The 15,055-nt window shown below is 32.6% G+C and overlaps 1 protein-coding gene across 8 annotated transcripts in view; it reads right to left on the reverse strand.

The window, feature by feature from the left end:
- COG6 (component of oligomeric golgi complex 6) overlaps positions 1 to 15,055 on the reverse strand; it is a 181,591-nt gene that overhangs the window by 157,338 nt on the left and 9,198 nt on the right. For all 8 annotated transcript variants that reach the window (XM_072797266.1, XM_072797267.1, XM_072797263.1 and 5 more), the window contains 5 exons: positions 13,421 to 13,479; positions 7,781 to 7,892; positions 6,792 to 6,874; positions 6,004 to 6,074; positions 2,632 to 2,725 (listed from right to left, as the gene is read on the reverse strand). In XM_072797266.1, the coding sequence (XP_072653367.1) occupies positions 2,632 to 2,725; positions 6,004 to 6,074; positions 6,792 to 6,874; positions 7,781 to 7,892; positions 13,421 to 13,479 (419 nt within the window). The remainder of the gene's footprint in view (positions 1 to 2,631; positions 2,726 to 6,003; positions 6,075 to 6,791; positions 6,875 to 7,780; positions 7,893 to 13,420; positions 13,480 to 15,055) is intronic.

Genomic DNA, 15,055 nt, shown 5'->3' on the forward strand with positions numbered 1-15,055 from the left:
TTAAAGTCTCCATTTTTAATCTCTATAGCAAAAAAAAGGAAAAATTCTGGTCAAAATGCAAATTAAAATATGAAAAATGCTGATCAAAAATAAAGAAAATAGTGTACAAGCCTCTAAGAAATGTAACAAATACATAAAGAATGAAGAAAAGTCAGCAAATTACTACATTCTTTAACACTTTATATTCTGAAAGTCTATGAAAGGAAGGAAGATGTCAATCTATTCTTTGCAACTTACAATAAATATCTTTATGAAGAAATTTTTTTTGAACATTTTTAACAATTTTTTCACTTGAGAGAGAGCACATGTAGAAGAGAGAAGCAGAGTGAGAGGGGGAAGCTGACTCCCCACTAAACAGGGAGCCCTAGCCCAAGACCCTGAGATCATGAAGTGTCTGAAGGCAGACACTTAACACACTGAGCCACCCAGGTGCCCCATGAAGAAATGTCTATATTTGGTTTATTAAAAGTTAATAAAACATTAGCACTCTAGTTACATACTAACTAATAAAAGGTGGGTATGGAAACTTTTCCCAAGGACTTCAATAATTACCATTTTTCTTGCACATGATACCTACACATTTGAGACACACATTTGAGAGAACAAAGCAGTTACCCATTACTTAACTAAAGTTCATATAGTGCCATCTGGTGGTTAACATGATACATTGTTAAATTTTTCCTAACTATAAAGAAACTGCCACTTTGGAAATAAATGATTACTTAAAAAAAGGCCAATTTTCTCTTTTTTTTTAGCATCCATCCAATGGGAATCAATTGATCTTAAAAATCCTCCTTTTTCCCCAAGTTAACTTCCAAATGCCTTTTACAGTCTTTCCAACTCCACTGCCCCCCTATTTCCTGGCATGTGCCCCTTCAAGATACATCTTTTTTGTTCTTTGTCTTTCAAGCTTTTTCCTGGCTATTACAACAGACTCTATATACACTGCTCTGTGGCTGACAACATTCCAGTTTACTTCCTTGCAAAATAAAAATAATAGCTAATATTTAGTGATGAGCAAAGCGTTATACTAAACGCCTTATGTGAACAATCTAATTTAATACTCACAAAAGTCCTATAAGACAGACACTATTTTTATCCTCATTTAAGAAAACTAAGGTTTATGAAGGTAGAGGGGCTTCTCAAAAAATCTAAACTCAGAGCTCACCTTCTAAACTATTATGCAATACTGCTCCTTTCCAAGTGTTTATCAAGAATCAAAATTTAGCAAAAATACATTTACATGGTAGAAGTCAGCTGACCAAAACACACAAAGCCATTTTTTAGAAGACTAACCTTATGAGCAAATACGAAACTGTGGATTATTATTATATTATTATTATTAACACTTTATTAAAATCAAATACCAAATATTTTCAGTACTAAAAGGCTCTCATAATTAAATAGCAATACCTAAAATTAAAAAGGCTGGAAAAGAAATTCCAAGGTACATAAAATCTGCTGAGCTGGTATATATACATGTACCACATTCAGGGCTATTACAATCCAGCTCTTGCTACCAACCCAACAGCCAGTATAAGCTTTTGCAATCAATTTCCCAAAAATACATGTTCTTTCTCAATCTGCATCTTTGCACCAGCTGTTCCCTCAACTTGGGATGTTCTCAATTCCCTTCTCTTCCTGGAAAATGCCTTTTCAACTTTTAGAACTCACTTTAAACCTATTTCCCAGAGGAAACCTTCCCTGATGTTCATCCCTTTCCCCTACCGCAGAACATTTGAGCCACACAGCACCTGACACACGAACTCTAAAATAGCAATTAATATACTCATTTTATTACTATAGCTCCATTTTGAATGTTATTATTTTACACAGCTGTCCCAGCATTGGAACAATGTTCTGGAAACTTCTTATAGGCTAGGCAATGTTCCAGTCAGAAAGAATAATGGGGAAATACTCTAAAACTATTACAAGTCTCTGAAAGGCATGACTCAGAGCAGGATTGAATGCCTATGTAGGAGTCCCCTAATTTTCTGTTTCCCTCATTAGAACTCCTCATTTGGTCTCCCTACTTCCATACTATTGCAGAAATTAAAAATAAAAATATTCACTTCTATTTAATATGAATAATAAAATAATAAAATCAAAATACCGAATAATAATATATAAACAATTAATAATGCATAGTTCCTATACAAATTATCATCATATATCTCTTGGTTGGCATAATTTACAGAATCAAAGACCTGAACTCCTTCGTTTCTTGAATTCTGTTTGTGGAATTCTGATTTTAAATTTTCATTTCTGGGAAATTATATTTCTCAGTCCCCTATCTGACCTCCTTCTCTCTATGGCAGGTTGATAGAGTTGTTTTAGTTTCATGCAATTCTAAGGTAGTTAATGAGATGACAGACTGGGTAAAACTCCTTAACCTCTACATACAATAAGGGGTAGTCTAGATATGGGGACACTTTGCTTTTCTCCTCCATATTGCATTCTATAATACACAATATGCAAATAAGCTGATGCTCCAATAATGCATGAGATGAAAATATCACTGTAAATTATTATATTACTCAAATATTGTACATTAATTTAATAATACTGAAAGCTAACATAACTCATCAAAGAAAAAGTAGATTTTTTTTAAATTAGGAAAAAGTCACCAACTTATATAAGACAGGTCTATCCTGCAGGGCTTCCATTGCCTGAGTTAAAACTGGAGATATGTCACATGATTCTTGTGTCAGTGTTCTGCATTCACCTGAAAAACAGTTAACATATAATTACAGCATTTGTTAAATTAAAATTAGGCCTTTATTACATCCATTGTACACCCAGAGTCTAAATTCTGTAACAAATATTGCATGAAAAAAATGCTCAGAAAAACTTTAAGAGAATATTCCAATCAAAGACTATTTTATGCTGTCAACCAAACTGAAAATCTAAGCTTAAGTATTTGTATAATTTTATATGACCAAACATGCTATCCTGTGCACCCCAAACGTCTATTTTATTATTTAAAAACTACAGTTCCTAAGAAACCAATCAGTGAAGAAATATTCACTGAGTAACTGCTACACACATGGCAATGTTCAAGGGGGAAGAGGAGGAATATAAAAAATACATTACCAATCCTTTCCCTTGGAAGCAAACTAAGCAGTTTTTGAAAATGTTTATATAGATAATATACAGTAATAAAATTATAGTTTCAAAATAGTTTAGATTTTAAGCTTTTAAAAATCTTTACACCAACATTGTATTTCACTATTCTATCAATAAAATGTTTACTAAATGTTCAAAAAACTTAGAACTTGTTCAGAAATTCCCAAGCATTAGGTATATGTGGGCCTCACACTAGCAATATATTTTTTACCATGCACTGAGAAAAATGTATCAATGTTTGGAATTGAAGATATATATATACATATATATGTTTTTACAAGGCTGTTGACTATATTCCTGATGCTCTATTTTTCATGTCCACGACTTATTTTATAACTGGAAGTTTGTACCTCTTAATCTCCTTCACCTAGTTTGCCCGGTACCCCTATCTACCTCCCCTCTGGCAGCAACTACTTTGTTCTCTGTATTTAAGAATCTATTTCTTGGGATCCCTGGGTGGCGCAGCGGTTTGGCGCCTGCCTTTGGCCCAGGGCACGATCCTGGAGACCCGGGATCGAATCCCACGTCGGGCTCCCTGCATGGAGCCTGCTTCTCCCTCTGCCTGTGTCTCTGCCTCTCTGTCTCTCTCTCTCTGTGTGACTATCATGAATAAATAAATAAAATCTTTAAAAAAAAAAAAAAAAAAAGAATCTATTTCTTTGTTTTGTCTTTTAGATTCCACATATAAATGAAATCATATAGTATTTGTCTTTCTCTTTCTCACTTATTTCACTTAGCATAATTAATTCCCTCTCGGTCTATCTTGTCACAAATGGCAAGATTTCAGTTATGGCTGAGTAAGAGCTGACTGGCTATTGTAAATAATGCTGCAATAAACATAAGGGTGTATATATCTTCCTGAATTACTCTTTTTATTTTCTTTGGGTAAGTATCGAGCAGTGGAATTACTGGATCATATGGTATTTGCTTGTAATTTTCTGAGGAACCTTTTACACTGTTTTCCACAATGGTTGCACCAATTTACATTCCCATCAATACTGCACGAAGGCTCCTTTTTCTCCACATCCTTACCAACACTTGTTATTTCTTTTCTTTGTGATATTAGTCATTCTGTTATGGTGATACCGTATTGTGGTTTTGATTTGCATTTCCCTGATGATTAATGATGTTGTGTATCTTTTCATGTATTTGTTGGTCATCTGTATGTCTTCTTTTGAAAAATGTCTATTTAGTTCCTTTGCCTATTTTTGAATCAAATTGGGGTTTTTTTGGTGTTGAGTTGCAAGAATTCTTTATATATTTTGGATATTAATCCCTTATCAGATATATCATTTGCAAATATCTTCTCCCATTCAGTAGGTTGTCTTTTTGTTTTGTTGACATTTTCCTTCATAGGAACTAGAACTATCTTAAGATGACTCCAAAATCCTGAGGAGTCAGAAGGCCATAGTTTAGAACCACTATGTTAACTGTTGTGGAAGCACAAAAAAAATGTGTGGCAATGTCCTTGCCTTTGAGAAAGTAGAAATCTAACTAGAGATGCTAAGATATACATATATGAAAAGTTAAGCAGTAAATTACTAAATGTCACAATTCCAGCAGTTAGTGTTTAGAGATGGGAAAAGTCACTGTGATTTAATGTAGCCATGGAGAGTTCCAGAAAGATGCAGAACCTAAGTTCAGCTTTGAATACTGAAAAAGGATTGAAATCTAAAGATAAAAATCCAGAAAATACTTCAAATAGGAATAAAGAGTATGAACAAGAGAGATACAAAAAGAAACAGCATGTTTGGACATAGAGAGCAAATGATCAAACAGATAATTAAGTTTTCCACAGTGTAGTATAGATATTACTTGTTAACTGCTTGTATTCTTAACTCCTTCCAACAGTCAGTTGGTAACACCTATTAAAATGTCATATACTCCTATCCTATCCTACTGTCTTAAGTGTTTTCTTTGGCTTTAACATGCAATTTTGTGAACAGAATACTAAACATTTTAAAACAAAATTAAAATAAATAAACCATTTGTGGCAGGCAAAATAATGGCCCTCTAAAGTTCTCTAATTCCTGGAACCAATGACTATGTTATAGTACATGGAAAAAGGGACTTTACAGATAGAATTAAGGTGACAGACCTTAAAACAGGGAAATGTTCCCAGCTTACCCAAGCAAGCCCAATGACATAGGTCTTAAAAGTAGAAGAAGCTGGCAACAGAGTCAGTCAGAGATATGATATGGAAGAAGAAACAGGAGAGATTCAAAGTGAGAGAGTGATTCAATAAATTACTGTTGGCTCTAAAGATAGTGGAGGAGGCCATAAGCCAAAAAAATGTAGGAAGCCTCTAAAACTGGGAAAGGCCTTCAGTGAGAACTGGCAAGGAAACTCATACCTCCGTAGGTCCTACAGACTCTTAATAAATTATGCCAACAAACTGAATGGGCAAGGAAACAGATTTGTTATTACAGCCTTTAGAAATGAATACAGCTCTGTTAACACTTTTAGTGTGGTGAGACCATGTCTGATATCTGACCTACAGAACTATAAGGTAATAAATTTGTGTTGTTCGAAGTCATTAAGTTTGTGGTAATTTGTGACAGCAAGAGAAATATCAATTCACCATGTATAAAACAGTTACTTAAATAATAAAAAAAAAAAAAGTCTAATCAACTCTAAGATAATGTAGGGCAGAAATACTGACTTTATTTTTTATTATTATCCTTAATAATACATAGAGCTTCATGGATAGAAGATGCTTAAGATACATATACAATGTGTTCAAGTGTAAAGTTCATTTTTCTTTTTAAAAATACTTTTTGATTACTATGATCAAAATACAATATGAGAGGTCAGATGAAATAACCTAATTAAAAACTAATATTCATGAATCTAGACCAAGTGGAAGAAATCACTTACTTTGAGCCCACCGATACAGCCTTTCATAAGCTGTTTCTTGAAGCAAGGCCATCTGTTCCATAATTTCTAAACTAAGAAAATTAAAGATTTATTTTAATTTAAAGTTTTAGACAGTAACTACAACCAAGAATTTAATTATTTTAACTACAGTGTGATCTGGTTATAGCATATTAACTTTTTATCATTTTATGAAATGGTTTTTATTTTTTCTTTTTTTTAAAAGATTTTATTTATTTATTCATGAGAGACACAGAAAGAGAGGTAGAGACAGAGGCAGAGGGAGAAGCAGGCTCCCTGCAGGGAGCCCAATGTGGGATTTGATCCCAGAACCCTGGGATCACTACATGAGCCAAAGGCAGATGCTCAACCACTGAGCCACCCAGGTGACCCCTATGAAATGATTTTTCATTAATTCTTTTTATGATTAAATAAATTTTGCCAAATTTTAATATCATCACTTAGGTATCCAAGTGTCACTTTATTACGTATAAGGATAAAACTAACTCCCTCCTTAACCAAAGATACATAAAGATTAAATTCTTATTTCACAAAATGTTATATTTCAAAAAGAACCCAGAATGCCTTTAAAATTTAAGAAATATAGGGTGGGGGGTGAGGGTGAATGGGTGATGGGCACTGAGGGGGGCACTTGACGGGATGAGCACTGGGTGTTATTCTGTATGTTGGTAAATTGAACACCAATAAAAAATAAATTTATTATAAAAAAATAAAATAAAATTTAAGAAATATAACAGGAAATGCGATTATTAGTTGAAAAGGTTACTCACCCTGCCGTCTGTTGGTTTGTTCGCAAGAGAACTTTGACATCATTATGAATCCGTTTCACTCTTCCCAAAGCCTTGAAAAAATCCTTTAAAATTAAGAATGCAACTTTAATATGTCCATTTTTTCAAGTGAAATTACATTACTCTAAACTGAAATATCCCTACAAGGGAAAAGCAAATCCGAAAGGATTTCACTTAATTTGAATGAAGCCTTCCTATACTGACCTCAACCTTCTCTAAATTTTTATAGGAAGTGTAACAGATATTTATTTACATTTTAAAACATATATTAAATCAATTCTGCTATGTATCAAATAGTATGCTAGTTGCTGGGAACACAAAATTTACAAAGACAAAAATCACTGTCCTCAAGAAATGCATAGTCTAGTGAGAGTGCAAACCTAAAGATTACTAAGAAAAACATGCTACATATTACACACCTATGACTTAATTAACCATAGCTTTATTATCACTGAAGATGATGTTTTACATATTTGTTATATACTTGTTCTTGCCCCCAAGCCAAGAGTAAAATTCAAAGTTGAAGGCATAAAAGCTGCTCATAAAGAGGTGACTGATGGTGAACATCAAGATTTTTTTTTTTAGAAGAAGGCATTGAAGCCTAGTTTCCAGACAGTCATAATGTTCCAATCATGAAAATAATGAATGCTTTTTCTTTGATGGGTGAAATTAAAAAAACAAAACAAGGTTGAAAATGGTTGACAGAGGACTTAGAGATGAGGAGGAGGAGTAGGTTTTGTTTAGAAGCTTGATACTCTGATTTCTTAAAAAAGTTTGGATATTGCTTTGAATAAAACACAAACAAAAAAGCCAAATTAAGGTAATTTAAAATATGCACCTTAGTTTCTAAACTTAAAAAATATTTTTAAAATTAAACTTTTAAGATGGCAAAACAGAGCCTTAAAAAAAGAGATTTCTCTATAAATCAGTATGTGCTATGCTTTAAATGACTGTAACAGAGAGCAAGATACCTCAGTAATAGGTCCTTCTCTAGTACCTCGGAGGAGACCCATTTCATCAGAAGTCAGTTGGAACTTGGATAAGAAGGCATCTGCGACTTGTGCTCTTATTTCTAATCTTTGACTATAATTTTAAAAAAAGCAATAAAAAAATCAAGCATGCTATGAGTTTGCATTGCCTAAAACAAGTTACATCTTTGACATAATAACTTCTTAAAACATTGTGAAAGATTCTCAACCTTTTTGGAAGTCTCATTTCTTCCTCAAACATTAGAAACTCATCAGTCATGTGGGTGACAAAATTAGCTGATATTGTTCTACCTTAGATTATCTGCACAGCGTAAAAGGAGTTACTCATTATTCAAGAGAAGAAATAAGTTCACAAATGATCCCTGCACAACAAATTCTGAGCCACTTACATGTACTTGAATTGTTTATCTTGTAATAATAAGGTTATCTTACAGGAGGGAAATATGCCCATCTCCAACTAATTTCTTCTTAGTAAAAAATTCTAAGCTTTTGAAGTTTTCACATGAAGTACATAGCACCCCAAAATCAAGTCTATTATATTTTAACTTTAGATTAAAAACAGAAGTTAACAACTCATTTACCAATACTTCATAAATCCATAAAAGCACTCTACTTTTGTCTTCCTTATTTTTTCTGCATAATATGGTAATAAAAGTCTGTTAAACTGCATTATCTAAATACAATCTGTCTAGACTAGGTTGACAATTAAGAAAAGGCATGTTCTCATCTGGAATGTGGTCTGCAAGGACCTGAAGAGTCCTTGACACAGTAGACACAGTAGAGTCATCATCTAAAAGGAAGTTAGGGATACAAACTACCTGAATGAATTTCAACATTCCTGACTTCTCCATCTTAGATTTAACGATATATAAATAAAATTGGGTTTTCACCAGCAGTATTCACAAGGCAGTAATATTCCACAATTTAATAATATTCAAATGAGAGTGAACAAAATAAACATGAACACTACATGTATAGATAGTACAATCCATCTGCCATCTTTGTTTTGTTAGTATGGTCTGGTGAGGCTTTAAATTCAGAATCAAAAGCTCTGAAATAATACAGCAAGTTAGAAAGTAAAAAGTCCTCTAGGTGGCAGTAACATTCTGTTTATCTTAAATGATAATGTAAATCACCCAATTAAATCTACACAGATCAGTGGCATATACCCTTAACCATACTATTATGGACATCAAAAAGTTACCTTAACAGGTTTTGTTTTATACTAGTAATGCGCCAATCATTATCATACAGGATTTAATGTAATTATAAGAATTCATAAAATTCCTTAAGATTATACAGATTAATCATTTTGACTAAAACCTTTTTGATACTTCTGGATCTATCTTTAGAGTCAACTTAATAGGCACAAAGGAAAAAAATTTTTTTATTTTATAATTGACTTTTGTTTTAACAAATTTAGTATTACCTATTTTGATATTACTTCTTAATCATTAAATTTTATTTCAAATAATACTGTTGGCTATTTAAAAAAAAAATCCATGAAATAAAGACTTTGAAACAGAGGTTCTATATCTACAAAAGATCTGATCCAAAAATATGTTGAACAATGGCCATATTGCTAAAGTAAGGGTGTGGTATCTCAAGATAACAACTTTTAAAGTAGTGATGAAATAAAGTCTAATATATTCTTTAAATCGTATCATTCTTTAGTTTAACCACATATATTCATCCCAGGTAAGAGTACACAACCATTCTGACACCAAGTTACTATTGGATAGTCCAATCTTTGGTTTGGGAGCATCTGTGCAATCTAGTAACATTAAGGAAGATCTATGATGTGTGACAGCCCTAGGCCAAGGAGGGTCTGGTGTGACAAAAGATACATAAGGATACAGACTTTGCCTTCATCTTACATCACAATTAAAATATAATATCTTTAGGAGAGTTTTTAATACCTAAACAAAATCATGTAAAATAAATGTTCATATAAAACATATAAATGGCTATTATAAATTACAACTTCTTTGAGATGTGTTCATGCAATCACTGTATATTATACCTTATATAATATATAAGTAGAGCAAATACATACTGTCAAATAACATGCAACAGATATATGATGCAGACCTGTATTATTAACATAAAATCATCTATAAGGCATTTTATAGGTACAAATAGCAAGTCCCAAAAAAATATATAGAGCAACACACATTTATTTTAATATATATATACTAATAAACAAATTTTCAGAATATTTATTCATATATTACCTAAGTATTTAAAATAAACAGACTGATTAATCCTTATAATGGTTCCTTCAAGCATTTCCAGAACACAATTTATGAATCTTACGGTGTCTCCTTTTTTTCCTGAAAATATGCCTCTGTCATATTTTAACTCTACCTTCTAGACTCACCCCTATCAAATAATTTCAAATAAGAAAAAGAATGTAAAAATGGGCAAAAGATCTAAAAGAATAAAAAAGATTAAGAAATATAAATGGCAAGACAAAATGAAAAAAAAAATAATAATACCTACTACTGACAAAGAGACATTCTCAGGTATTGCTGATAGAAGTGTAAATTGGTATAACCTTTTCAAGAGGAATTTAGGCAATATACATCAGGATATTTTCAAAAGCTTCTACCATTTGGGGCGCCTGGGTAGCTCAGCTGGTTCAGTGTCTGACTCTTGATTTGGGCTCAGGCCATGATCTCGGTGTCCTGGGATCAAGCCCTACATCATTAGGCTCCGAGCTCAGTGGGGAGTCTGCTTCAGATTCTCTCTCTCTCTCCCTCTTCCTCTGCCCCTCCCCACTGCCCACTCATGAGTGCTCTCCCTCTCTCTAAAATGAATACATAACTCTTTAAAAAAATAAAAATAAGGGGATCCCTGGGTGGCTCAACGGTTTGGCGCCTGCCTTTGGCCCAGGGCGCAATCCTGGAGTCCCGGGATCGAGTCCCACGTCGGGCTCCCTGCATGGAGCCTGCTTCTCCTTCTGCCTCTCTTTCTCTCTCTCTCTCTCTCTCTCTCATGAATAAATAATATATAAAATCTTTAAAAAAAATAAAAATAAAAAGTTTCTACCATTTGATTCATTAATTACAATTCTAAGGACATTTCCTAAGGAAATAACCTGAAACACAAATAATGATTTAAAAACATCTGTCAAGGGGCGCCTGGGTGGCTCAGTGGTTGAGTGTCAGCCTTTGGCTCAGGGCATGATCCCAGGGTCCTGGGATCGAGTTCCCTGTTGGGCTCCCCACAGGTAACCTGCTTCTTCCTCTGCCTATGTCTCTTCTCTGCCCCTCTTTGTGTGTCTCTCATGAATAAATAAATAATTTTTAAAAAAATCTTTCAAACCATTATTTTGAATGGAAATAATATTAATATTCAATAATTTAAATGCTTAACATATATGTCAGTTCATTCACAAGACAAAACATTGTGTCACCATTAAAAAATGCTTTTTCTAGCTAAAAGACACAGAAAAATGAACATAAAATATTAGGTGAACAAAGTAAAATGGAACTACTATGCACATATACTCATCGTAGGAAGAAATATGCCAAAATATTAATAGTGGCTATGTCTTTGTAGTCAAGTTATATCTGATTTTAATTTTCTTTCTCTAAATTTTATATACATAAATGAGAAGAAGATGAAAGAGGTCTATGCTTTTCAGTCTGAATACGTATGCTTCTGTAATATATTTTTATGTATATGTTTGTACAAAATAAACAGTTTTACATTTTTGTTACAAACTTTAAAACTTGAATTAATTTATAACAAATAATACGATTAAAATAAAATTAAAACTATTAAAAAATAAAATAGCAAGAAAGGATGAGAAAGTAAATAACAGATGAGGAAAGCTTTTCTAATTAGGCACAAATAGCCTAAACTTCCTAGCCACCAAAGCCAATGCAGAAACAAATGTGCTGATAAGTTTGTCTAATAAAGGTTTTGGAGGATGGTGGGAGGGTAATGTTCCTTGAGAGATTTCAGGCTAAGTGTTCAGCACCTATGTATATCATCTAATCATCACAACAACCTGTGACACAGATGCTAGTCTCTTTTTTCAGATGTGAAAACTGAGGCTGAAAGTTAAGAACTTCTACAAAATTAAAAATCTAATGAACTCTTACTCAAAATTTAGATTTGAATTGAGGGTTTTGTCTTCAAAGCTTACATTCTTTTCACTTTAACAAACTACACCTCAAAAAGAAACATGAACATTACCCGAGATTATTTTTCTGAGTCCAGAAAGAATCTGGCTGCTGAGTCTTCACAAGAGACAATAAAATGTATAGTAAATAGTGACTTAAATAGTATTAAAAAACACAGAAGTGTATTTATGTGGATATAATTTCCTGATTATCACTGAAATCTATCTTCTATCAACTAAATAAATATCATAAAAAAATATTAGCTGCAGTTCTGTGAAGACAATTCTACATGGAACTTTACCTATTAAAGCATCAGCTGTCACAACGACTGACCTTCTAAACCAGTTGGGAAAATATTCATATCCTTTATAACTCTATCTCAGTAAGAATGTCATGTTATCCAAATATGGCCACAGAAATTCTATTTCTAAAGCAAATTGCTTGTTTAACAAAGTTTCTTGCTAAAAAGGAAAGGTAATATTTAAAAATGGAAAAAAAAACTCTCAACCAGCTCCCAGGAATCTGTTATAATTTCTGCTATGTAATTTTCCTAAAATACTTTCCACAAATGTTCACTTGGCACATCATATCTACAGCTCTTGGGATACTAGAATGTCAGAAATGTTCACTCCCGAAAGCATACCAAGCCAAAATACTTTCATCAGCTTACTAAAATAATAAACATGGACAATCCTGCTTAGTTTTGAGAATTTACAGATAGAAGCACACTCTTCTAATGCTGCCTCCTGTAGACATTAATCAGGGTAAACGGTACAAGCTTCAATATAATGCTTCTTTTTTCAGTGTTCATTTTATATTATTTTCCTGACATTAGATTAGTGCATTCCATATTCGTTTACTCAAAAATTATTTATCGGATCTACAATGTATTAGGCACTGGAGACACAAAAAAAAGGGTATGAAATTGTCATTGTTCTCAATTAGCTCAGTTTAGTAGGAAAAGAAACAAACCAACAACTAATTACCAAAGACTGTAATACACACTAAAATACATGAATTCATATTCTACTCACCTTCAGTCACCCATTTATTCAGTCAACAAATATTAACATACCTATCTGCAAACTACCATAAGAAAAGTTTATACAGTGAACTCTTAATTATATCAGAGAGGATTAATCATAGCTAAAAAATAAGAAAAATGAGTGTGGAAAAAAAATAAAATCACTAAAAATCTAAAATCATCTACATTTTAAAAAGCAATCTCTTAATTTCATAGCAAACAATAAACAACACATTGTCACCTCCAAGAATGAATAATCTCTCAACACCAATATTAAGTTTGATACTCCCCAAACTATCGTTTTATGTTTATTTTCCTCTTTGGTAATAGCTTAGAATTTTATATGTTGTATGAATTTTGAATCATGTTTTTTTATTACCTTAACTTTGATTTGGAGTTATCTATAATTTTCTTTCCATTTAATCTCCAAATTAATGAAGAGGTAACTATACAAAGTAAACTTACCTTTCAGCTTGAAGCTTAGTGGTTTTTATTATTAAATCTTGTGTTTGTTCCTTTGCTGCCTAAAATTATAAACATATCAGTACATTTCAGTGATTTTATACTTCAAAAAACTAATAGTATCACTTACTAAAGTTCAAACTTACAGCTTGTGAGATCACACTCCGGAATTTAGAAGTTTAAAAATGGCAAAAAATAAATAACTAATTTAAAAGGCCAAATAATTGAGATGTTTCAAGGCTCATATACTTCCTTTTTTTTTTAAGATTTTATTTACTTATTCATGAGAGACACAGAGAGAGTGGTAGATACACAGGAAGAAGGAGAAGCAGGCTCCGTGCAGAGAGCCCAATGTGGGACTCGATCCCGGGACTCCAGGAACACACCCTGAGCCAAAGGCAGAAGCTTAACCACTGAACCACCCAGGTATCCCCTCATATACTACCTTTACCAAGGGGAACCCACTCCGTTCTCAATAACACATAACACTAAAGCTTACAAGAAGGAAAAAGGTTATCAGCATGCTAAGGAATTTAACAGTTCATGATGTTTTTAGTGAAACAGAAGTAGTGGCAAAGCAGGAAGAATGAAAAATGTGACTTCTGTTATGCATATGTGACTTGAGATACCATGAGACCTCTAAATGGAGTTGAAAGTTAAGTTACTGAAATGCTACTGTGGAATTCAACAGAAATAATAATACCATTTTCCTAAAACAATTTCCAATTTATCTTAAATGTTAAGGATAATTATTTCTCATAAAATAATAAACATATGCCTCTAAATGTAATTTATCCAAGCAAATCCACAAAGGGATAAACCATAGCATATAAAAATTTGATTACATTTCTACACATATCTTGAAAATATTTCTAAAATGTCTTAAACCAAAGTATTTTGAAAAATATGAGCTAATTTAATTAGTCCTGTGTAGGACATCCTAAAATGAAAAAGTAATACTCTTTTTGGATGAATGACTAAATGAATTAAAAACATTATTCTAGAGTTGACAGTCTGAGGGGGTACCATTAAGATTCCAACAACACTATATACAAATAAATCAGTGCCAATGGAGGAACAAAACTTTCAGAATCATGGATCTAAGCCCTACTAATTTGTGCATCAACCCTAAATGTAAACAACAAGTAACATAAAATGTTTTTAAAAACCTATAGAGAATCTTTTGCAGGTGATAAAAATGCACATGTTGATTATGGCAGCTGTTTCATGGGTGAATAATTGTCAAAATGCATCAACCTGTACACATCAAATAGATGCAGTTTATTGCTGTACATAAATTTTTCCTCAATAAAATTGATATAAGAAAAGAAAGAAGGGCCCATACTATTATAGGAAAAAAATAGGATTGGACAAAATCGAAGAGGATGCTTTATAATATAAAATACTTATAATCTGTTTAGAAAATAGCACGAAGGATAAAAATACTCTGATCTCTTTACATCTACAAATAGCAAGTAGCTTATGATTAATTTGTGGAATATGCACAAATTAATGACTCTTCTAGAATCACTGCAGCTGTCAACAGTTCCGGAAGAATCTTATAGGTGTAAGTTTGAATTAGAAATGTGAGGTAGTAAACATAATCATGACTGACTTGCAGAAGGAAGCCTATTCTAT

The sequence above is a fragment of the Canis lupus genome, chromosome 24, assembly GCF_048164855.1.
Source record: "Canis lupus baileyi chromosome 24, mCanLup2.hap1, whole genome shotgun sequence".
NCBI classification, from domain to species: domain Eukaryota; kingdom Metazoa; phylum Chordata; class Mammalia; order Carnivora; family Canidae; genus Canis; species Canis lupus.